We start from the raw sequence: 24,414 nt of genomic DNA on the forward strand, positions 1-24,414 counted from the left end.
GGCTGGAGTACAGGAGCAAGGATGTTTTACTGCAGCTGTACAGGGCTTTGCTGAGACCAAACCTGGAGTATTGTGTGCAGTTTTGGTCTCCTTACATAAGACAGGATATAGTTGCCATCGAGAGAGTGCAGCGAAGGTTCACCAGACTGATTCCCGGGACTGCAGGTTTGTCATAAGAGGAGCGATTAGGTTGACTCGGCTTGTATTCATTGGAGTTCAGAAGAATGAGCAGGGATCTCTGTGAAACTTATAAAATTCTGACAGGGCTGGAAAGACTGGATGCAGGAATGTTGTTTCCTCTGGCGGGCGGGAAGGGAGGTGTGGGGCGGGCGGGCGGGTGGGGGGGGGGGGGCGTGGAGGTGTCTAGAACGAGGGGTCATAGTCTCAGGAAGCGGGGTGCACCATTCAGGACTGAGATTGGGAGAAACCTCTTCACTCAGAGGCAGGTGAACCTGCGGAATTCTCTACCACAGAAGGCTGTGGAGGCCAAGTCACTAAATATATTTAAGAAGGGCATGGTGGCACAGTCATTATCACTGCATCTTCACAATGCCAGGGACCTGGATTCAATTCCAGCCTTGGGTGACTATCTGTGTGGAGTTTACACGTTCTCCCTGTGTCTGTGTGGGTTTGCTCTGGGTACACCAGTTTCCTCTCAAAGTCCAAGGATGTGCAAGTTAAGTAGATTGTCTGTGATCAGTGCACAGGGTTGTAGTGATAAAATAGGGCTCTGGGCTGAGGAAGAGTGTTCTTTTGGAGAGTTGGTACAGACTTGAGGGCCGAATGGCTTCTTTCTGCACTGTAGGGATTCTATGGATTATAAGGGAATAGATAGATGTTTAGACTATAAAAACATCAATGGGTATGGGAAGAGCATGGGACAATGGCATCGAGAAAGAGGATCAGCCATGAACCTATTGAATGGCAGGGCAGGTTTGAAGGGCCAAATGACCTTCTCATGCTCCTATTTTCTATGTTTCTTATGAACCTACCTCAGTTGCTTTATTCGCTCTTATTTGAATGTGCTTACCATTTTTATGAGCCCATGGCAGAACACCAAATGATACATTCACCAATGCCCTCATGAAATGCGGACCTGCTCCACATTTCCTTCTGAAGAGGTCACCACCTGGTGATGGCCCAATGGTGCAGAAATGAGCGCTTCAGCCAAAGCAAAAACTCACCTTTCATTTGACACATTGAGCCAAACATTTGACATGACCATCAGCATGTGAGATCCAATTGCAACCAGATTGTTTTATGTAAAGGCTTGTGGGTGTTCCTGTGCATATTATTTTCCTCCTGCGTTGGTTAATTTAGTGAGGAAAAGGAAAGTTGAATGACATTTTCATATTTGAATTTTTGTGTAGGAATCTATCTGGTGTCAAAGTAACATCTGTACAGTGACGATGCCTGACTAAGGCTATCTCCCATTAAGCATGTCGTGGGAATTTTATATTTGCTTTTCACCATCAGGAAGATGTTGTATTTAACAGCATTGTCATGTTCTGCCAAGAAAACACAATGAAGTAGAGCATGGAATGAATATCTTTTCAGCTATGTTCTTCTGTTGACTTTAGTGTGACATCCTGATATTATATTTTAATTCCTTCGTACCCATGCAACTTCCCTTTATGGTCAAATAGCACCTATTCTCCACATTGGTCAGTGTAACCCATGTTAGGCTCAGTAGTGTAGAGTTGATAATTACAATATCTATATTTACGGTGAGAAATAATTCCCCTTTTCAAAGAAAATAATATTATGTGGTTATGGCAACAACTTTTGACCAGACAATAGTAGGGGAAAGCTATTTTTCAAGAAGACTTGGGAAAATAAGGTAGACTTTTGGAATTAAACCAGCACCAACTTGATCATTACCACCTTACAAATATCTGTCTCCTTGTGTGGTTTTTATAGTGCCAGCTTACTATCTCAACTTCTATACCTCCGTTGGCAAATTTCACTGAGATTACATAAACAGCTCACTTACGCAGTAGTTTGGGTTGGCATTGATCCATTTTACTATCTTGGAAATGGAAAAATAGATTAACCTGAACAATATTAAGAAAGATAAATGATGAGACAAAATATTATCCCCCACGTCAGTCAGTCATTCTAATCACACAAAAACCACACTGCACTCTCACATGATACAATGGCATATACACACCAGCTCCATTTAGCTGAATGGATGTGTAAAATGCTAACTAAGTAAACCAATTATTACATACAGAACATAGGAAGTTGTAAACTGCACGAAAGCTGCCACAGCCACTTTGAAATGCGATGCAGGACATGATCGAACGGCCACGTTGCGCCCGAAAAGCTGCGCACAGTGGTGCAACGTGGCCCATAGACGCTGGGAGACCCTGCTCCCGGGATCTACACAGCACAAAATGCCTCAGGAGATCTAACATGATCTTACGAGACGTTGCAATGTAAATCCCGCCCATTGAGGACGGGTCACTTTTTGGCAAATCTGCAAGATGCAGTTTTCCCGAGACACGCAAGGCGCTGGGATCTATCCTGATCGCGTCGGAGATATCGGGTGAGCGACGTTCAATCCCGATCTCCACAAATGGGGACCAGATGGAACATGCAGAAAATGGGGCTATGTGTGGCTTCTGCTGCACGTTCCCCGCTGAGGCCCCCTAAATGATCCAAGTGACGTTTATTAATGTTGCATTTCTTGGCACTGTGAGCATCAGGAAACACAGGGCCAAACATGCCCGCTATGAGACCTTGTTCCTAGTTATCTCATAATCTCATTTCACAGAAGTAGCAAATCATCTTTGACCCTTTTAACCCTTATTTGGAACAATATTTATTTTCATAATTTCCATTTATAACCACCTCTCCCACTCCATCCTTGGTTTTAGTTTGTATAATTTTCACTTGGAATACATTGAAGTTTATAATTCTATTTTTAGCATTATACATTCATCCATTTGTGCTAGACACCAACATGCCTTCTACAAATCACAACCTGTCTCATCCATATAGATGGATGACATCACTGCCAGGTCCAATATTACAGGCTACGGTCATAAATTCCATCAAAATTAACCCATATTATTTGCTTAAATTCCCTTGGGTACACTTTGTAAGCGTTTTCATGCATTCTAAAATATTGATGATCAAGAAACTAAGGAGAGATTTATATTTATGAAGAGAATGACAAGTTACTGTTTCAGGCATTACCCTTGATCCGAAGCAAGTCCAACTTTCTGATTTATTTCCAGCATTTCCATTTTTTTGTTTTCCTGTGGTATTTTGACTTTTGTCAAGGTTTACATTTAACTTCCCTGACTTCAACATCACTACTGTCAGGATAATAGTTCAGGAAACAGTTTTTCTTCATTTTCCTCCAGGCAAATTGACCATATTTCTTCCAATTCAATCCTTTGAAAAGATCCTCAAAATCCATTAACAAGTATTTGTTTTTCATAATTCCCCATTTCTGGGTGAGAGAATGAAATAGCACCCATGGCAATAAATGTTGCCCATTACTGTCTTCTGATGGTTTCCTCCACATCTATTTTTCCGTTATCATGAACATTCAGAACAAAATTAATCCTTATTAGTTTCAGATAGGAACGTGCAAAGAATAAAACAAATAGCGATTTTTCTTTCGATATAATTTTCTCACTGATTCTTCATATTGCCCCATACCATGTAGCTTCCTGTTGAGGTGGGAGATAAGCTTTTTAAACCAGCCCTCAAGCAATGGTATCCCTTAATTGGTCCATGATAAAAGCCAAAATGACATACAATATAGGTTTTCTTCCTCTCAACCGCTCAAAAAGTTTGCAACCAACTTTCAGCTGCAGCCTGCCTTGTCCTTCCCTCAACCATTCACCCCCAACAGCATCCGATGGCACAAAGACTCGCCTGATGTAGGAAATTCAAGAGTCGCTGCCACATTCTAGCACCCATGTTAAAGGACACTGGTGCAGCAAAATTTTGTTCCTTTCAGGCTTCACTATCAGAGGCAGTTTCAGTAATCAGGGGGGTAGATTTGTATTCTTTCATGGGGTGTGGGCATGACTGATTAGTTCAGCATTCACTATCCATCACTAATTTGCCGAAAGAAGGTGGTGCTGAGCTATGATCTTGAACCGCTGCAGTTCATATGGTATAGGTCAATCGCAGTACGGCTTGGAAGGGAATTCCTTGATCTTGACCCAGCAACAATGAAGGGATGGCAATACAGTTCCAAGTCGGAATGGTGCCTATTTCAGAGGGGAACGTGCAGGTGGTGCTGTTCCCATGCATCTGCTGCCCTTCTAAGTGGTAGAGATCACAGGTTTGGAATGATATGGAGATGCTGGCGTTGGACTGGGGTGGGCACAGTAAGAAGTCTTACAATACCAGGTTAAAGTCCAACAGGGTTGTTTTGAATCACTAGCTTTTGGAGCGCAGCCCCTTAATCAGGTGACTCACCTGATGAAGGAGCTGCGCTCCAAAAGCTAGTGATTCGAAACAAACATGTTGGACTTTAATCTGGTGTTATATGACTTACCGGTTTGGAAGGTATTGTTGATGAAGCCTTGGTGAGTTGCTGCAGTGTATCTTGTAGATGTTAGACATTGCTGCCACTGTGTGTCGGTGGTGGAGTGAGTAAATGTTTAAGGTGGTATGTTGGGTGTCAATCAAGTGGGCTGCTTAGTCCTCGATGGAGTCGAGCTCATTCTTGTTGGAGCTGCACTCATCCAGACAAGTGGAGAGTTTTCTATCGCACTCCTCGGGCGAAATTCTCCGACCCCTCCGCGCTGATTGGCAGGCCCCCCGCGCCGATCGGCATGCCCCCTACAACGATTCTCCGGCCCGCGATGGGCCGAAGTCCCGCCACTGAGAGGCCAATCCCGCCGACGTGGTTTCAACCACCTCTGGTGGCGGCTGGATTGGCGGCGCGAGTGGGCCCCAGGGTCCTGGGGGGCGATCAAACCCTGGGGGGTGCCCCCACGGTGGCCTGGCCCGCGATCGGGGCCCACCGATCGGCGGGCGGGCCAGTGCCGCGGGGGCACTCTTTTTCTTCCGCCGCCGCCACGGCCTCCACCATGGGCGCTGATGCACCGGCGCATGCGTGAACCGGCGAAGGCCTTTCGTCCAGCCCCGACGCCGTGCGGCGGAACGTCAAAAGCCGTTGGCGCCAGTTTTGGCGCCAGTCAGTGTGGCGCCAACCACTCCGGCGCGGGCCTAGCCCCTAAAGGTGCGGAGAATTCCGCACCTTTGGGGAGGCCCAACGCCAGAGTGGTTGGCGCCACTGCGCTACGTCAGGACCCCCCGCCCTGCCGGGTAGGGGAGAATCCCGGCCCTGATCTGTGCCGTGTAGGTGGTGGACAGACGTTTGGGAGTCATATGAGTTACGCATTGCAAGAACCTCATCTGGTGTTATACGACTTACCGGTTTGGAAGGTAACTTCTCTAGTAGAGAACGTAACTTCTCTTGTAGCCACAATATTTATATGGCTGGTCCAGTTCAGCTTCTCATCAATTGGAACTCCCAGGATGTTGATAGTGAGGAATTCAGCGATGTTAACGCCATTGAACATCAAGGGCAGATGGTTTGATTTTCACTTGTTGGAGATGATTACTGCCTGGTACTAGTGTGGCACACGCATTACCTGGCACTGGTTTTTTGGCGGGAATCGCGCCGTGTTGGTCAGGGGCCGTTGGCAGCAGCCCCCCTCCTGGCTATTCCCCGCTCCGTGATGGGCCGGGCGGCTGCCCATTTTCGGCCAGTCCCGCCGGCATAAATTACACAAGGTTTGTACCGGCAGGACCTGGCTCTGCGGGCGGCCTGCGGAGTCCTTGGGGGAGTGCGGGGGGGGGGGGGGGGTTTTGGCCCCAGGGGGCCCCCCAAGGTGGCCTGACCCGCAGTCGGGACCCACCAATCTGCGGGCGGACCTATGCCGTGGGGGCACTCTTTCCCTCCGCACCAGCCGCTGTAAAGCTCCGCCATGGCCGGTGCAGAGAAGAAACCCACTACGCATGCGCAGGAATCACGGCAGCGGTTCTGGGAACACGCTGGCGCTCCTGCGCATGCACCAACACGCGCCGGCCGGCATAGGCCCTTCGGCGGCAGTTGGTGCGGCACCAATCACTCCAGCGTCGGCCTAACCCCCGAAGGTGCAGAGGATTCTGCACCTTCCGGGCGGCCCGACGCTGAGTGGTTCATGCCACTCTTTGGCGTTGGTATGTCCCGCCCGCTGGTTTCTGCAGAATCCCGCCCATTGTTCTAATTGTTGTATATTTTGTTAATTGTTACAACAAACCATAATAGTTGACTGTAAAGAAAGTAACTTAGCAATAATGCATTGGTTCAAGTCTTTGCACGGCTCCTAACTTGTGTTGAAATTTCTGCCCAAGTGAAATGAAAGCACACGACCACCTACCAACACACCTTGGAAGAGGCAAACTCCACACACGCCGTCTACCTCCAAGGCAAGTTATCCGGAACACACCTTCCAGTCTATATCCCGGGAAACATGAAAAGGTGAGAGTATCTCCAACTCCAAATTGATCACCACTTCTGCTGCTGAAGAGCGGGGTACCAGGATCATCACAAGGCTCCAAATCATGCTCTGGATAAAAAACAAAATGGCCACCGTTTTACGGAAGGAGAAAATTGTTAGGCTGAAAAACAGCTGAAGTAAAGCAAGCAAATGACCAAACTATTGTTGCAAATGACAGGTACACAATAAGGAAATGGGGGATACGTGCAGGTTGGGAAGCTCATGTCTTGATTCAAACTGTACAAACCAAAGTACTTCAGAAATGAAAGACTAAACAAAGAATTCGCTGATTTTCAAAAGTGGTATTTCACAAATTATTTGTTTTATTTTAGGAACTAAGTGCTCCAGCATGCTCTGGCATTTCACTTCTGTAATCTGTGTTCAGGCTTAGGCCGACATATAAATGTCTCTTTTCTTCCTGAAAGAGTGCCACATGAATGCAGCTTCAGTGGTTTTTACCAATTCTTACTGGATAAAGGCATTGTGCTACACAATTCAGTGCAAATGAGCAATATCCCACTCATTAGAATGGTCGTTGCAACTGGAATTAGAGAAGGGTGAGGGCAACTCACTGGTGTAATAAAGGATGTTCTTCTGAGCTTGAGTCTGCAAATTATTTACCAAACAGGATAGAGAAAGCTATACACTACTGGTGGGTGCCGTAAGACACTGGGCAGAAGTAGGCCATTCAGACCATCACGTCTGCTCTGCCAATCATGGTATACGCATTTACTTGTGTAAAAATGAACCATGGACATTCACTGGTACTTGGGGAACTAATGATCAAAAGTGAGTTTGGAACCGATAAAGTGTACTGAAATCACAGAACATACAGTGCAGAAGGAGGCCATTCGACCCATCGAGTCTGCACCGGCCCTTGGAAAGAGCACCCCACTTAAGCCCACCCCATCCCCATAACTCAGTAACCCCACCTAACCTTTGTGGACACTAAGGACAATTTATCATGGCCAATCCATCTACCCTGCACAACTTTGTACTGTGGGAGGAAACTGGAGTACCCGGAGGAAACCCACGCAGACACGGGAAGAACATGCAGACTCCGCTCAGACAGTGCCCCAAGCTGGGAATCGAATCTGGGACCCTGGATCTGTGAAGCAACTGTGCTACTCTTTGGGCTACCGTGCTGCCCAAATTGGTGCCAAATAATCTACCAAATTGGTGTCTAAGTGGTCTAAACTGAGAAAAAGTAACATATTTGAATGAAGGAATGAAGAGTGTATTATACCTGTGAAGGTTATGTTGAAACCTTCGTACGACATAGAGAAGTCTGAAATGAATCGGATCTTGGTCGTATAATTCCCGAAGAGTCCAGCACTAACTGAAGATGGCAGGTTAGATCCTGTGAGTCTTTTCAAAGGATGAGCAAAGCTTCCATTCTCGGTGATCAGCAGGTAGTCATGAGGACTCTCCAAATGAAAGGTGTGGAATGTGAACTGTATTCCTGGAATCGTGGTTTCCAAGAAGGAAAAAAAGGACATAATGTCAGGAGTTTTCATCCCCACAAGATACTGGACAAATAGACGGATACAGGCTGAAAACTGTCTCTGACAGCCAAAGGTAAAACCAGGACTCTCATTTTGTTTGTCTCTTGCAATTGGGAATGAGCAATAAACTCTACAATCAAATGATCATCAGCTCTTAGGTACAACTGGGTTTGGGAATTACGAACACATACAACAAAGTTGAAAGTCATGAGGAAATCACACCAATATCTGTTTCCTCAAAAAACACAGGGATGGCAGCACGGCGGCGCAGTGATTAGCATTGCTGCCTCACAGCGCCAAGGTCCCAGGTTCCAACCCGGCTCTGGGTCACTGTCCGTGTGGAGTTTGCACATTCTCCCTGTGTTTGCGTGGGTTTCGCCCCCACAACCTAAAGATGTGGAGGTAGGTGAATTGGCCATGCTAAATTGCCCCTTAATTGGAAAATTGGGTACTCTAAATATTAAAAAAAAACACAGGGGGTTAACTTATTCTATTTTTGATCAGTGTATACGGTCATAACTATTATGGTGGACAGTGGGCAGCACGGTAGCACAGTGGGTAGCACTGTGGCTTCACAGCGCTAGGCTCCCAGATTAGAACCTTGGCTTGGGTCACTGTCTGTGCGGTGTCTGCACGTTCTCCCTGTGTGTGCATAGGTTTCCTCTGGGTGCTCCGGTTTCCTCCCACAAGTCCAGAAAGATCTGCTGTTAGGTAATTTGGGCATGCTGAATTTTCCCTCTGTGTACCTGAACAGGCACCGGAACTAGGGGCTTTCCACAGTAACATAATTGCAGTGTTAATTGTGACACATTGTTACTTGTGACAATAAAGATTATTATGAAAAAAAATCGTTGATGAACAATCATTTTTGGCCACCGTGGTTAACGATCGATTTTTATAATTTTACCAACTGCGGGAAAATTAATTGGAAATAAACTGACAGCAGCCATCATAATGAAAATTCCACTTTCAAAGCAGAATTAGAAGATAACCTGGAGCCTGAGATATATCAAACGCATGTATATATCCAAGATATATTCATAGTGTTTCTGTTACCTGAAAGTGCAACTTAGATACTGTTTGATAACTACGGGGAGGGATTCTCCGACCCCCCCGCCGGGTTGGAGAATCCCCGGGGAGGGGCGGCGCGAATCACGCCCCGCCACCCCGACACCGGTTACGGTATTCGCCAGCGCCGGTTTTCGGGCGGGTGCGGGGTTCACGCCACGCCTGTCGTGGGCCGTTGGCAGCAGCCCCCCCCCCCCCGGCAATTCTCCGGGCCCCGATGGGCTGAGCGGCTGTCTATTTTTGGCCAGTCCCACTGGCGTGGGTGACGTATGGTCCCACATGGCAGGAACTGGCAGGTACGTCAGCGGGGACGGTTCTCGGGGGAGGAGTGGGGGGATCCAACCCCAGGGAGGGCCCCATGGTGGTCTGGCCCACGATCGGGGCCCACCGAACTGCGGGCGTGCCTGTGCCGTAGGGGCATTCCTTTCTTCCGCGCCGGCCCCTGTAGGGCTCCGCCATGGCCGACGCGGAGAAGAGAACACCCCGCGCATGCGGCAAAATATGCTGGCCGGTCTGCGCATGCACGGAACCACACCGGGGATTCTGCGCATGCGCGAGATTATGCCATCCCTTCGGCACCAGCTCGAGCGGCGTCAACCCTTCCGGCGTCCACCTAGACCCGAAAGTGCTGAGAATTCTGCGCCGGTTCTCCTGCCGGCGTGGGGACTTAGTCCCCAGAAGGGAGAATCCCGCTGCACATCTCTGAGCAGGTACAAAGCAGCCTAGAACGGTGTCATGATATACACAACAGTATATGATGGAGCAGAGACACACACTGACTGACACACTGCAAGACCAATCAACACACACAACACAGCAGCCAATCACCAGTTAGGGCACAGTCACTATAAAGCCAGAGGACACTAGTTTTCCCGTTCATTCGGGATGCAGCCTCTGAGACAGACAGAGCCCGCAGTCAGTAGCACTAACATCCACCATGTGTTAGCAGTATAGGCTGGTCAGGTTAGGCATAGGTCTTCAGTCAACCTAACATAGTGTCGACCCACAGTGCAAATATGTTTAACAGCTCTTAGTTAAATAAAATCGAGTTGTACTATTACAAGTGTTGGTAGCCTGTCTATGTTACTGCTAAGGTAAACGCAGTCTCCACAGATCCAGAGTACCCAACACATCAAACGGGAGGGAAATCAGACAGAAATTATTGTCCACAGTGGCACGAATGACATAGGTAGAAAGAGTAGCAAGGTCCTGCAATGGCAATTTAGGTGGAAGATTAAAAAGCAGGACCTCTAGGTTAGTAATCTCAGGATTACCCCCCATGCCACGTGCTAGCAAGGCTAGCAACAGGGACATAGTGCAGTTGAACACGTGGCTAAAGAACTGGTGCAGGAGCGAGGGCTTCAGTTTTTTGGATCACTGAGGTGTCATCCAGGGAGGGTGGGGCCTGTACAAGAAGGACGGTTTACACCTGAACTGGAGTGGCACCAATATCCTGTCTGGGAGGTTTGCTAGCATGGTTCAGATGGGTTTAAACTAATGTTGCAGGGGGGTAGGAATCAGAACAGTAAGTCAGCAAGTGTAGAGACTGGGGATGAGCATGGCACCAGGGTCAGGCTGGTTCAGAGGAAGGGCAGGCTGGGGGAGGCCGAATTCAGTGGGTCTGGAGGTCTAGAGTACATCTGCTTCAATGCATGGAGTATAAAAGGTAAGACAGATGAACTTAAAGCCTTGATTCATGTGCGGAACTTGGACGTGGTTGCTGTAATGGTGACTTGGTTAAAAAAGGGACAGGACTGGCAGTTAAATATTCCAGGATATAGATGTTTAGGCGAGACAGGGAGGAAGGTAAAAGAGGTGGGCGAGTTGCAATACTGGTAACAGAACATATTACAGCTGCACAGAGTGAGGACACCATGGAAGAATCAAGTAATGAGGCACTGTGGATAGAACTCAAAAACAAGAAGAGGGTGTCACTATGGTGGGGGAGTACTACAGGCCTCTCAACAGCCCATGGGAAGTTGAACAGATATGTAAGCAGATTCTGGATAGATGTAGCAATACATTGTTGTAGTGGGGGATTTTAATTTTCCTCATATTGACTGGAAATCCCTTAGGGCTAGGGGTCTGGATGGTGAGGAATTCATTATGTGTGTCCAAGAATGTTTTTTGGAAAAATATGTGGATAGTCCGACTAGAGAGGGGGCTATACTGGATCTAGTACTAGGGAACGATCCCTGCCAGGTATTCAAAGTTACAGTGACGGAGCATGTGGCGAACTGGAACCACAATTTTGCAAGATTTCAGGTACTCCTGGAAAAGGAAAATGTTGTCCTCGGGTTAAGGTGCTAAATTGGGGGAAGGCTAACTACAACCACATTAGGCAAAATTTGGAGGCTGTTGTTTGTGAGAGGCTGGTAGTGGGTAAATCCACATTTGGCAAGTAGGAGTCTTTTAAGGAGCAGTTGATGGGAGTGTAGGACAGGCTTGTGCCAGTAAAAAGGAAAGAAAGGAAAGGCAGGATTCAGGAACTGTGGATGACCAGGGAAATTGTGAGTCTAGTCAAAAAGAAAAAGGATACATACGTGAGGTCTAGGCAACTAAAAACAGATGAAGCACTTGAAGAATACAAGGAAGGTAGAAATGAGCTCAAGCAGGGAGCTACAAGGGCAAAAAGGGGTCACAAAATATCCTAGGCAGACAGGATTAAGGAGAATTCCAAGGCATTGTACACGTATATTTGGAACAAGAGGGTAGCTAGAGAGTTGGTCCACTCTCGGACAACGGAGGGAAATTATGTGTCGAACCGAAGGAAGTAGGTGAGACCCTCAGTGAATATTTTGCATCGGTATTCACAAAGGAGAGGGACGTGTTGCTTGGGGGTGTCTCAGACAGATGTGTAAACAGTTTAGAACAGGTCGTTATTATGAGGAAGTGTCAGGTGTGTTAAAAAGCATTAAGATAGACAAATCTCCAGCGCCAGATGGCATCTATCCCAGATTACGGAGGGAGACAAGAGATGAAATCGCTGGACCTCCAACAGAGACCTTTGTGTCTTGGTGGGCCACAGGGGAAATCCCAGCAGATTGGAGAACAGCCAATGTTGTACCATTGTTTAAGAATAGATTATTTGGGCATCACGGTAGCATAGTGGTTAGCACAGTTGCTTCACAGCTCCAGGGTCCCAGGTTCCATTCCCGACTTGGGTTACTGTGCGGAGTCTACACGTTCTCCCCGTGTGCGTGGGTTTCCTCCGGGTGCTCAGGTTTCCTCCCACAGTCCAAAGATGTGCGGGTTAGGTGGATTGGCCATGCTAAATTCCCCTTAGTGTCCAAAACGTTTAAATGGGGTTACTGGGTTACGGGGATAGGGTGCAGGTGCGGGCTTGGGTGGGGTGCTCTTTCCAAGGGCCAGTGCAGACCCGATGGGCCGAATGGCCTCCTTCAGCACTGTAAATTCTGTAAGGGTTGCATTTGACATCAGTGATAGTGAAATTTTGAAAAAGATTCTCAGGGATAGGATCTATGTGCATTTGGAAGTGAATGGTCTTATTAGCGACAGGCAGCATGGTTTGGTACAAGGGCGGTCATGTCTCACTAATTTAATTGAGTTTTTGAGGAGGTGACAATAATGATTGACGAGGGAAGGGCTGAGGATGTTATCTGCATGTACTTTTAGTAAAGCATTTGATGAGGTCCCTCATGGCAGACTGGTGCAAAAGATTAAATTACATAGGGTCAGGGGTGAACTAGCTGGATGGATTCAGAACTGGCTTGGCCATAGACGACAGAGGGTAGCAGTGGAAGGGTGTTTTTCCGAATGGAGGTTTATAACTGGCGTTGTTCTGCATGGATCGGAACTGGGACCTCTGCTGTTTGTAATATATATAAATGACTTGGAAGAAAATGTAGCTGATCTGATTAGCAAGTTTGCAGATGATACTAAGATTGCAGGGGTTGCGGATAGTGACGAAGATTGTCAGAGAATACAACAGGATATAGATAGGCTACAAAATTGGGCGGAGAAATGGCAGATGGAATTTAACCCGGACAAATGCGAGATGGTGCACTTTGATAGATCCAATTCAGGTGGGAGCAATAAAATAAATGGCAGAACCATCAGGAGCATAAAGGCACAGAGAGATCTGGGCGCGCAGGTCCTCAGATCCTTAAAAGTGGCAGCATAGGTGGAAATGGAGGTAAAGAAAGCATATGGCATGCTTACCTTCATAGAACGGGGTATTGAGTTTCAAAGCTCGTAAATTATGTTACAGTTATATAGAATGTTGGTTAGGCGACATTTGGAACATTGTGTCCAATTCTGGTCTACCAGAAGGACATGAAATGAAATTAAAATGAAAATCGCTTATTGTCACGAGTAGGCTTCAATGAAGTTACTGTGAAAAGCCCCTAGTCGCCACATTCCGGCGCCTGTCCGGGGAGGCTGGTCCGGGAATCAGACCGTGCTGCTGGCCTGCTTGGTCTGCTTTAAAAGCCAGCGATTTAGGTTTCGGAGAGAGTACAGAAAGGTTTTACCAGGATGTTGCCTGGTATGGAGGGTATTAGCTATTAGGAGAGATTGGGTTGTTCTCCCTGGAGAGACGGAGGCTGAGGGGCGGCCTGATAGAAGTTTATAAAATTATTAAGGAAATAGATAGGGTGAACAGTTGAAGGCTTTTTCCCAGGGTGGAATTGAAAATTACAAGGGGGCACAATTTCAAGGTGAGGGGAGATAGGTTCAGTGGAGATGTGCGGGGGAAGTTTATTTACACAGAGGGTGGTGGTGGCTTGGAATGCACTGCCAAGTGAGGTTGTAGAAGCAGATATGTTTGCGACCTTTAAGACTTATCTGGATAGGCAAATAAACAGATGGGGTATAGAAGGATATAGGTGGTTAGTCTAGATAGGACATGTGATCGGCACAGGCTTGGAGGACACGTGATCAGCGCAGGCTTGGAGGACCAAAGGACTTGTTCCTGTGCTGTTTTGTTCTTTGTTTGTTCTATTTGGTCATGCACAATTCAGGAGCAGTTAGAGTAATTGCTTTGCAAGATATTCGAAACAGTGAGAGGAGATCAATCAAACACTAAGGAAAGTGTATTAGCAGTGGTGTTATAGTGTATTATGACTAAAATAACCAGCTACAAATTGTTTGAGACTGGTCATCATTCAAGATCATAAAAATAGCAATTTAATACCTGAAACAACATCTAAATAATGTTGATAGAGTATGCCTATACCATACTTTGGTAAGGAGACATGCCTTTCCTGGTCAATCTACCCATCTTCAATTTTCAGGTATCGGCGAATCATTTTCAAAATACTTTTTCTCCAGATGTTAATTGATTTAGTGACAAAGGAATTGTTCAGAATACATTGTTCTTATTGTTCACTGCTCGTTAACCAAACATTGAAATGGTTTGTCGGCTTATGGGGCACTCTTCAGTTCATTATCCAACATCAACTTCAAACGCTTTCACTTGCAAGGTGCAGAACATCTAATTAGAGCACACTTGGCAAATGATGTAAACAATGTCATGGTGGTATGAATAAAATCCCATCTCCAAATGACAGCAACATGGGTTGAAGGTATTTCAGAAGTGCCAAAATAAGACTCAGTGAAATAAATCTCATTATATCCTGGTGTGAAAAGGGTTTACAATATATTGATTAATGTAATGAGCCTCACAGACAGTTGAAGAGCCATTTGCAGCCTTTATGCACAACCAACACATCAATTAACTCAGGTTGCATGTCTTGCTAATAGCTCAGTTTGATTCCGTTTGTATTGTGCTTTTAATGCATTAGGAGAGAATGCTGCAACACAAACATACCAGGCCATGTTTAAAAATTATTGCCCTGTTTTTAAAAAGTGAAAAACAAACGATTGAAGGAAGTCTTGCGGTGTAGTAGGCGAGGTCCTTTTGTCTGAGCCAGAAGCTCCGTTTACAAGTCTCACCCCAGGACCTGAAGGCCAAGGAAGGTGTGTTCAGAATGCAAAGGTTGCCTTTCAGCACTACTGGTAGGAGGTTAGGGTGGGAGAGTTTCCTGGATCAGCCATATAATGGAAAGAAATTGGAGCCTTTACCATCGATAGCTCCAGACTCCATTGACATGCATGTAAAAATGTATGTTGCCACAGCAACTTGGACTCCGTGGGAGCTTGGTTGGTTCAGTTGGCTGGTTGGCCCGTCTGGATCAGATTGGGGCCAAAAGCACAGGGTTCAATCCCCATTCTTGCTGAGGTACATTGAGGGCCTGCTGCCTTGCACGACCAGTGGTAGAGGTCATACCATTGTGGGTTGGCCCTATTCAGGCGGAGAACTAAGAAGAAGAAACGGTGGAAATTGCCAGACCACAATGCTGTTATTTACAGAGCCATATTCTTCCTCAGTACCCAACTAATATTTGAATGGCCCAAAAGTGACAAGTTACCAGAAATGGATTCAATTTATTTCTATATATTTTTGCAGTTGTTGAAGTGGAACATACAATGCAGAAATTTGCAATATGGGATTCATGCAATTTTAAACAGGTACCACTGAGAATTTTTTTCCTAGAAAGATGTTCTAATTCACTGAATCCCTCAAAAAAAAATTAAAATGGTTTCATTTAACAGCCGTTGCCTATAAATTGGACAAAATGCAATTTCCCAATGGTGGGGCATTGCAAGCACTGGGACGTCATTTACCATCCTTAGTAATCTCCAGAACAGGAGGCCGTTGAAGCAAATAGTTTGTATTATCTAGGTTTTTTCCAATTTCAATACAGTTCACAAAAAATTCACTGAATCCCTCAGGAAAAAAAAATTAATATGGTTTCATTTAACAGCCGCTGCTATAAGTTGGACAAAATACAATTTCCCAATGGTAGAGCATTGCAAACACTGCAACATCTTTTACCATCCTTAGTAATCTCCAGAACAGGAGGCCGTTGAAGCAAATTGTTTATATTATCTAGATATTTTCCAATTTTAATACAGTTCACAAAAAACATATGAATGACAAACAGAACCATTTGTGGAGTCAGTAATTGACACGGCGCTATTCTTGACTTCCCCTGATCCCTACTGTGCAGAATGTCAATCAGAATGTTCCAATCAGACATTTCTGAATGGTAGCAGCTCTCCTTGCCCCTTTTCTTCCGCTTAAGTGTCAGAATAATAAGTATAATCCCTGGATGGTTGAATACTGCTGAATAATTCACAACTGATTGCTTCAAATCTACAATGCTTTGAATTTGCATTCGTTTTTATACACTCATTAAGCAAAGGTGAAAATGGAAACAAATTTTCTCTATTAAAACTAAAGGTGACTCAAACATTTCTGTTGAATAAAAAGAGTAAACACAATTTTTTCTTTAATTGAAAGACAATGGCCCAGAAATTGAATGTGCAATGCTGCAGCACTTTTACAGCACTGGAAACCGAGATGCGCTTGCCAACAGTCTGGAGAATTATTTCCACAAGAATTTTCTGGACCAGTTTATTCTCAGATTCATTGGAGTAAAGTGGTGCACTGGTGTAAACTCACAGTCATTTTCTCAAGGACAATTAAGGGTGGATGATAAACGTTGGCTTTGGAGGCCACACTCACATCCTACGAATGAATGAAATAAAAATTGGCCTGCAATCTTTGATAACCCCAGTTCTGGCCGAAGGCTGCAACAGGCTGGAGGAACAGCAGGGAGTGAAGAAACTGTGTTTGGCTCAATGTGCCAGCTGGTTAGAGCTGATGTCTCATGCTTGTTTTTGGGTCACTCCACATGCACTTCTCATAGGATAACCTGGCCAAAGAAGGGACAAGAATGTGGCACAGAGGTAGAGAAGGAAACACGCAATTTTGCAAATTGAAAAGGCTGAGTGCTGCTGGTGTTTGTGGTATGAAAATTGCCAAAAGTCTCATTTGACCGATGTAGAAGGAGGTGAAACAAGCATTGAGTGACAATTCTCTTACGCACGGGACTACAGACAAATGCTTTAAATAAGTTAAATTAGTCTATCAGGTTAGGAAAGTTAATGTATAAGGTGTCACGTTCGCACAGTGGTTAGCATTGTTGCTTTCACAGCTCCAGGGTCCCAGGTTTTATTCCCGGCTTGGTCACTGTCTGTGAGGAGTCTGCACGCTCTCCCTGTGTCTACGTGGGTTTCCTCCACGTGTTCCGGTTTCCTCCCACAGTCCAAAGATGTGCGGGTTAGGTGGCTTGGCCATGCTAAATTGCCCTTAGTGTCCAAAAAGGTTTGGTCGGGTTACAGGAAGAGGGTGGAGGTGTGGGCGTAGGTAGGGTGCTCTTTCCAATGGCTGGTATAGACTCGATGGGCCAAAAGGCCTCCTTCTGCACGATAAATTCTATGATTCTCTCGTAGGATCAATGGGCTCCAGTAATTTTCTCGGTCACTAGACCAATAGAATCAGAGAATGATTACAGCACAGCAGGTGACTATTTGGCTCACTCTGTCCATGCTGGCTCAGATAATTATCTATGTTTCTTTTACGAAGATATGAACAAGGACCAGAAGTAGTCCATTCAGACCCTCGAGCCTGCTCCACTATGCCATTTACTCAGATAATGGCTAATCTGATAGCAACCTATAAATCAGCATCCTGCCTGCCCCTAATAATCTACACCCCTTTCTTACCAAGAATCTATCCACCTCCGCCTTAAAAATATTCAAAGACTCTGCTTCAACCAGCTTTTCAGGAAGAGAGTTCCAAAGACCCATAACCCTCTGAGTGAAAACATTTTGCCTCATCCCCATTTTAGATGGGTGACCCCTAGTTCTAGATTCTTTCACAAGCAGAAACATCCTCTCGACATCCAACCTGTCAGGACACCTCAGGATTTGATATGTTTCAATCAGGTTGCCACTTACTCTTCTAAACTCCAGTGGATACAAGCCTAGACTGGCCAACCTTTCTTCATTCGACAACCTACTCATTCCAGGTATTAATCTGAGAAACCTTCTCTGAACTGCTTCAAACGTAATTAAATCCTTCTTTAGATAAGGTGACCAATACTGGGCACAGTACTTTGAATGTGGCCTCACTAGTGTCCAGAAACTTCCTACTTATGTATTGAATGCATTAGAACATTCTGTTAGCTTTCTTAATTACTTTCTGTACCTGTATACTAGCCTCATGTGATTCATGCACTCGGACACTCAGATCACTCTGCACCTCAGAGCTCTGCAATTTTAAAAGCTCAGATTGAATATGTCTACACCACAACTAACCCTTCATTTTGTATTCATTAAAAGTTATGGGGAGAGTTGTATCCACCATACAGCAAGAGGACACAGAAGGAGAAAATTATGTGATCATAAAGATAAGGAAGAGATACAGAGACCGTATAACTACCTCCTATAATAATGTTGAGGAAGAAAAATAAAAATAAACAGTGAGATGTATCATAGAATCCCTACAGGGCAGAAGGCCCATCTAGTCTGCACCGACCCTCCGAAAGAGCACCCTGTCCAGATCCAATTCTCCCATCCAGCCTCCCCCCTAACCTCGTACCCTTAACTGCGCATTCCTGGACACTAATGGACAATGTAGCGTGGCTATTCCACCCAACCTGCATATCTTCGGACTGTGGGAGGAAGCAGGACCACCCGGAGGAAACACACGCAGACATGGGGCAGAAAGTGCAAACTCCACACACACAATCACCCAAGGCCAGAATTGAACCCGGGTCCCTAGCGCTGTGAGGCAGCAGTGCTAACCACTATGCCACAGTTGGAATTCACTTTAAGCCCAGCCATCAAGTCCACATTTCTCTACTTCAAAATTTTCAAATTCAACCTCCATATTACTTTCACTTGGGGGAATTGGAACACTGTGAAGAATGTGTCACAGGAGATCCAAAGCATATAAGATAGGCAGTGGAGTGGGGAGGTGGGTCAGGATATCTCACTTTCAAATCAAGACGAAAACTGACGTTTGAACCTGGGGCACTCATGGGTACATACCAGAAAGAAAGGCAGTGGAGGGACACCACATCCAAGTGTAGAGTCTGAAAGTGATTTGACATGGCTGGGCAGTAATTAGCAAATAGAATTTGAGTCCACAGGTCTCCTTTGTAAGGACAGTTTTCTCTTTGTTACAGGATGCAAAAGAGCACAAGCCAATTTTGTTGCAATTGACAGCAGATCCACAGCTAAGAAGAGTATATTCAGTCCTTCCCCCTCCACAGGCTGCAAACAGCAGTGTAGTGAGAAATTGGTGCAGGATCTCTAAGAAAATCTGTTGGCCATATCATTTCTAAATCTACTATTATATTGTATTTCTATGTATTAATCATTTGAGTTCACAAAAATTGGTAAACTATGCTAAGTGAGGGTTCAGAGTATTGATATGATCTTGACCAGTTCTTCAAGCTTCATCTGCCTGATCAAGCTTGTTTTTTTGTTTCATAAGTTTGCCGTTTATTTTATAGATTAATATTACTTCCTGCTCACGTGCAGATGCACATTGCTTGAGAGCAGCTGTCAACCCGTTACACATCTTAATAATATCGTCTGTAGGCATTTTCTCTTTTGGATTCACAACGTCATCTTCACCCTCACTGTTCTTATCATTCATTCGCATTTCTGGAAGCGAAAATTGCTTTTTCAGCAACATGTTGCCTAGTGAAGTGAGCCTTCAACAGTTTATGTTGTACAATTTAATTTTTTGAGAGATTTATGTGCACTCTGGCTGGATCCATTGTATGTTGTGTGGTGTAAACGCCATTCATTTGAAAATCTCAACTCCTTAGACGTGATAATTGATAAGCTACTGTAGCCCTGGCCCTAAACAAACTGGGAAATATGACTAACTTAAAAAAGACACTATAGTTTGATGGGTATTCATAAAGGCACCAGTAATGTGAAGACATCTGAAAAGCCTGATGGTTATAAAGGCTAACTCTGACTTAGCATTTGGCGCATAAACCGTGGGGGTCTGCAGTGAAGAACAGGATGCATGGTCAGGGAGTGAGCATAGGGGCTGATTGGACAGTAGCTGTTTCTATGCCTGGGACAGATAGCGATTGAACACAGAGCCCTGTGGTACGTCGTGCTCCTGAGAAGAAATATCGGGTGGGATTCTCTGACCCCATTCCGGGTTGGAGAATCGCCGGAGGAGACGTGAATCCTGCCCCGCCACCCCGACGCCGGCTGCCAAATTCTCCAGCGCCGGGGTTTCAGCGGGGGCGGGAATCACGCCGCGCCGGTCGGGGGCCATTGGCAGCGGCCCTCCCCGGCCACTCTCCGACCCACGATGGGCCAAGCAGCCGCCCGTTTTCGGCCAGTACCGCCAGCCTAAATTAAACCTGGTCTGTACCAGCGGGACCTGGCTCTACAGGTGGCCTTCAGAGTCCTCAGGGGGATCTGGCCCCGAGGAGTGCCCCCACAGTGGCCTGGCCCGCGATTGGGGCCCACCGATCAGCAGGCGGGCCTGTGCCGTGGGGGCACTCTTTCCCTCTGCGCCGGCTGCTGTCAACCCCCGCCATTGCTGGTGCAGAAAAGAACCCCCCTGTGCATGCACTGGGATGATGCCAGCACATGTTGCCGCTCCCGCGCATCCGCCAACTTGCGTTGGCTGGCCGGCGGCCCTTCGGCGCCGGTTGGCGCGGCGTCAAGCTCTTCCGCAAAGGCTGGCGTGGCGCCAACTCCGCCGGCAGCGGCCTACACCCTGAAGGTATGGAGGATTCCGCACCTTCCGGGTGGCCCGATACCGGAGTGGTTCATGTCACTCCTCGGCGCCGGTACGGCTGCCCCACCGGATAGGGAATAATCCCGCCCATGGTCCCTGAGTGAGTATCAACTCTTTGAACATTCGTGAACAGAAAAGACATTGATTGATTAGGGCTGCCCTCTGAGCACATGACTAGAAGCATGAGATCAGTGCCAGAGAGATCTTTATAAGAAGGAGAGACAAAGAGATTGCACCAGCAGAACCTCGAGGTACGACATAAAGAAGAAGCCTCAAGCCTCCTGCTTGAAAATGGAGTTCAATTTCCACTTGTGCCTGGTCAAGGGCAATTGGGTAGTGACGCCCTCCGCAAGTCCACTAACAGAAGTTAGATAAGTATTAACAGTTTAACCTATGCTTGTGAACTTGTAGTGGTAGCAAAGGAAGGTCAAATAATTTTTGTGTTTTCGATGCAGCAGATACAGAACCTCTCTTGTAATAATAAGCATTGGGATCTTATATTGTGTTCAATGATTTTATTTGATTTAAAGATAAAGCTGTTATTTCTATCAATTGACTGGAGCAAGGATCTTGGCCTACACTACTAATATTTGCAGCATACACCTTACACCCACATTTTTCATCCTTCTAGCCCAACAAAGTATACGTCGCTTTTTTCCTCTTTCACATTCCTCTGTCCACAGATCTGCACAGTGATACAGACCTGTCACTGTAGCTAGCTCAGTTTCAGATGAACTCTGCGTGCTCTATTTTGATTGTAAGGTAGCTGCAGCACTGGAGTCTGGAGCTCTCCCCTCCATCATCACTCAGTGTGACAGTACTTTCTTTACTTTCTTCACTTTCACTGTGAAAGGATGGTGTTCTGCTTCTTTGTTTCATGGTTATTGAGTTGCTATCAGGCGGCTTTGAAGGTTTATTTCTTTCTCCCATCCCAAAATTACATGTATAGCAGGTTCTTGAGCTTGGATATTTCAGAAATTGTCCCATTTCTGGTGGACATAGCAAGATAGCAATTGTGACTGAGACACCTTTCTCCCATCAGCCTGGCAGTGAGTACTGAGTAGACCAGAGGATCCTAGGTTGTTTTATTTTATAAACTTTGAACCTGACACTTTTTGGTGGAGTGGCATGCATTGTGTGTGTGGGGGAGGGGGGGGGGGGGGGGGTGGTGGTGAGGGTTGAGGGCAAATTACTAACTTGCTCAGACACTCAACAGGTAACAGCTGGAATACAATGCCTCACTTCCAGAAACAGGATGTTGTTTTAGCATGTTGTTCATTGCCAGGGGTTTGGTCTCACCTTCTGCAATTAATCTGGATCTCAATGTACATTCATAGCTTCACCTTCTCAGCGCATTTGCAGATCTTTGGCCATGTCAGACAAAACATCACTGCTCCAGAGACACAAAGTAAGTAGCCATCAACCTTCAGCTGCCTCGTCAGGTCTTCATGGCTTCTTTCAAACCAGCCTGTTTTGCTCCTTTTGTAGCTCCTTCTTTAGCTTGGGGCTCTTTCATTTTACTTCCGGAAGTTCTGGGATCCTTCTCCTGTCTCCCCCCTTGGTGTGTCCTACTAGTTGTCTAGACATTATCAGACACTTGGACCAGTTTTTTCGTTAAATATTTTACCTAGGTGCCCTTATTTTCACGACGAGCAAAGGACAAACACAGGTTCATGATTCAACCCAAATTTATTCACAACTTCAATAAAATAATTACTATTCCAAATGATTCTCAGTATTATTTGCCCGAGATTCTAATACTACCCGTACAGATGCACTCAATTGAGCCCGGGGGTCAATTCTCTGAGCCTCTGCTGTCTCAGGGTTGTTGTCTGCGAAAGTGGTTCTTGCACACATCTTCCACCATCTCTGGTTCGCCACCGAGTCTGGTCTGTAGTCTCTGTGTCGAGTCTCTGCGAGGGGGGTCTCTGCGGGTCCCTACTTATGCCCCTCATTGCACCGTTGCAGAAGTTTCTTTGGCTTTAAGCCAAAGAGGTCACTGGGCAAGGGTCGCAACAGTCAATAGAGTTGCCGATTCCAACTCTTCATGACACCAAGAACTCCCCCAGGGGCCCATCCTCAGGTGAATTATCCGCACGTAACCTTATCCCATATAAGGTATGGTGGGAAATCAAGGCGCCAGAAAGTCTGGCTGCATCTGGGCAATATACAATAACCTGCCTGAATAGGGCCGATTATCTCCAATCCCCTGTTTGCAGGACAGGTCCAGACTTGCACTGGCTTGCCTGCCTCTGACCAGTGTATTCAAGCTTGGTTGTTTGAATTTCCATCAGGCCTGGCTGTGGTTTCTGACTGGTTTCATTTAAATCTTAATTATTGTCACAAGTAGGCTTACATTAACACTGCAATGAAGTTATTGTGAAAACCACATTCCGGCACCTGTTTGGGTACACAGAGAGAGAATTCAGAATGTCCAAATTACCTAACAGCACGTCTTTTGGGACTTGTGGGAGAAAACACCCAGAGGAAACCCACGCAGACATGTAAAGTGTCCAATTCTGTATTTAAAGTGTCTAATTCTGTGTTAGGCCTAAGATTCAGGCCGTTAACCAACTTAACACATCCTCCATTGGCCACCTCCTCTGTCATACCATTCCCCAGGTCATTTGGCCTGTGCAGTTGTCCCCAAGCCAAGGAATGAGAAAAGACAAACTGAGCATACACTGCCCAGTTCCTGATTGATGCATGCCCGAGAGGCCCAAAAGCAGCTGCAGCCTTCCAGGAAATGTAATTCCATGGCAACGGAATTCCTGGTATGTTCTTCAGGCTTGGAGTGGTCAGCGGTACCCAGGAAAGTTGAAGCTGTCCAAAGATATCTTGGGACGTTCTGGAGGTGATGGGGGAGGGAGGGAGAGTGGTAGTTAGGTTGTCCAGAGTCGGGGTTGACCAGGGGGGAGTCCGGGTTCTTGGGAGTTGGGGCTGGTTGGAATCGAACTGTCCGGGGGGGGGGGGGGGGGGGGGGGGGGGGAGTCTGGGTTGTTGGGAGTCGGGGAGGAGTTGGGGTTGTTTTAGAGTCGGGGCTGTCCAGGAGGAGTTGGAGCTGCTGGGAGTTGGGCTGTTGATGATCGAAAGGATTGGTGCTGGAATGGCGTTGCAATGCACTCCACAGCGCACCGGCAACACCACACCATTGGCAACTCTGATTACAATGGGCAACAAAACAGACAAAATCCTCTGTACTGACTTCCAGTCCAGGCAACTGTGGTGCATGCTGCAATTTTCAGGGATTTGGGGAGCTGAAAGCCGATATTAGTCCAGACATCCCACTGGCGAGTGGGAGCACAGATCAGCGATCCAGTAAGATGGCAAAGGTTAACTGGGGTCAACCTTCCAGATAGTCCTGTGTCTCAGCATAATGTCAGATACAACCTGGAACACATCCTAGAGATTCAGACAGTGAGGAAGGGCACTGGTATCAAAGATACACAGCAATATACAGTTTGTAAAACTTTGCAAATAAGCCATTTTGCTGCCAAAAACAACCATTTATTTGCTCTGATTATTTGCTGGAATTACCCAAGAACAGCATGGAAATTCTAGCTAATTTTCTATGTAATAGGTGTTTAATGAGTCCAGAGGTTAATAGCAGCTTCTATGTTGGGAACAAACTCTAAGAAAAAGCAATTGTGTTCGAATAAGTTCTTTCAAA

The 24,414-nt window shown here is 46.2% G+C and overlaps 1 protein-coding gene across 1 annotated transcript in view; it reads right to left on the bottom strand.

Annotated features, from left to right (window-relative positions):
* Window positions 1–24,414, bottom strand: part of csmd2 (CUB and Sushi multiple domains 2) — a 2,254,685-nt gene that overhangs the window by 478,812 nt on the left and 1,751,459 nt on the right. The window contains exons 20-21 of the mRNA XM_038801178.1: window positions 7,768–7,983; window positions 6,402–6,590 (exon numbers count right to left, since the gene is read on the bottom strand). Coding sequence (XP_038657106.1) covers window positions 6,402–6,590; window positions 7,768–7,983 — 405 coding nt within the window. The remainder of the gene's footprint in view (window positions 1–6,401; window positions 6,591–7,767; window positions 7,984–24,414) is intronic.

Source organism: Scyliorhinus canicula, chromosome 1 (assembly GCF_902713615.1).
Source record: "Scyliorhinus canicula chromosome 1, sScyCan1.1, whole genome shotgun sequence".
Lineage (NCBI taxonomy): Eukaryota > Metazoa > Chordata > Chondrichthyes > Carcharhiniformes > Scyliorhinidae > Scyliorhinus > Scyliorhinus canicula.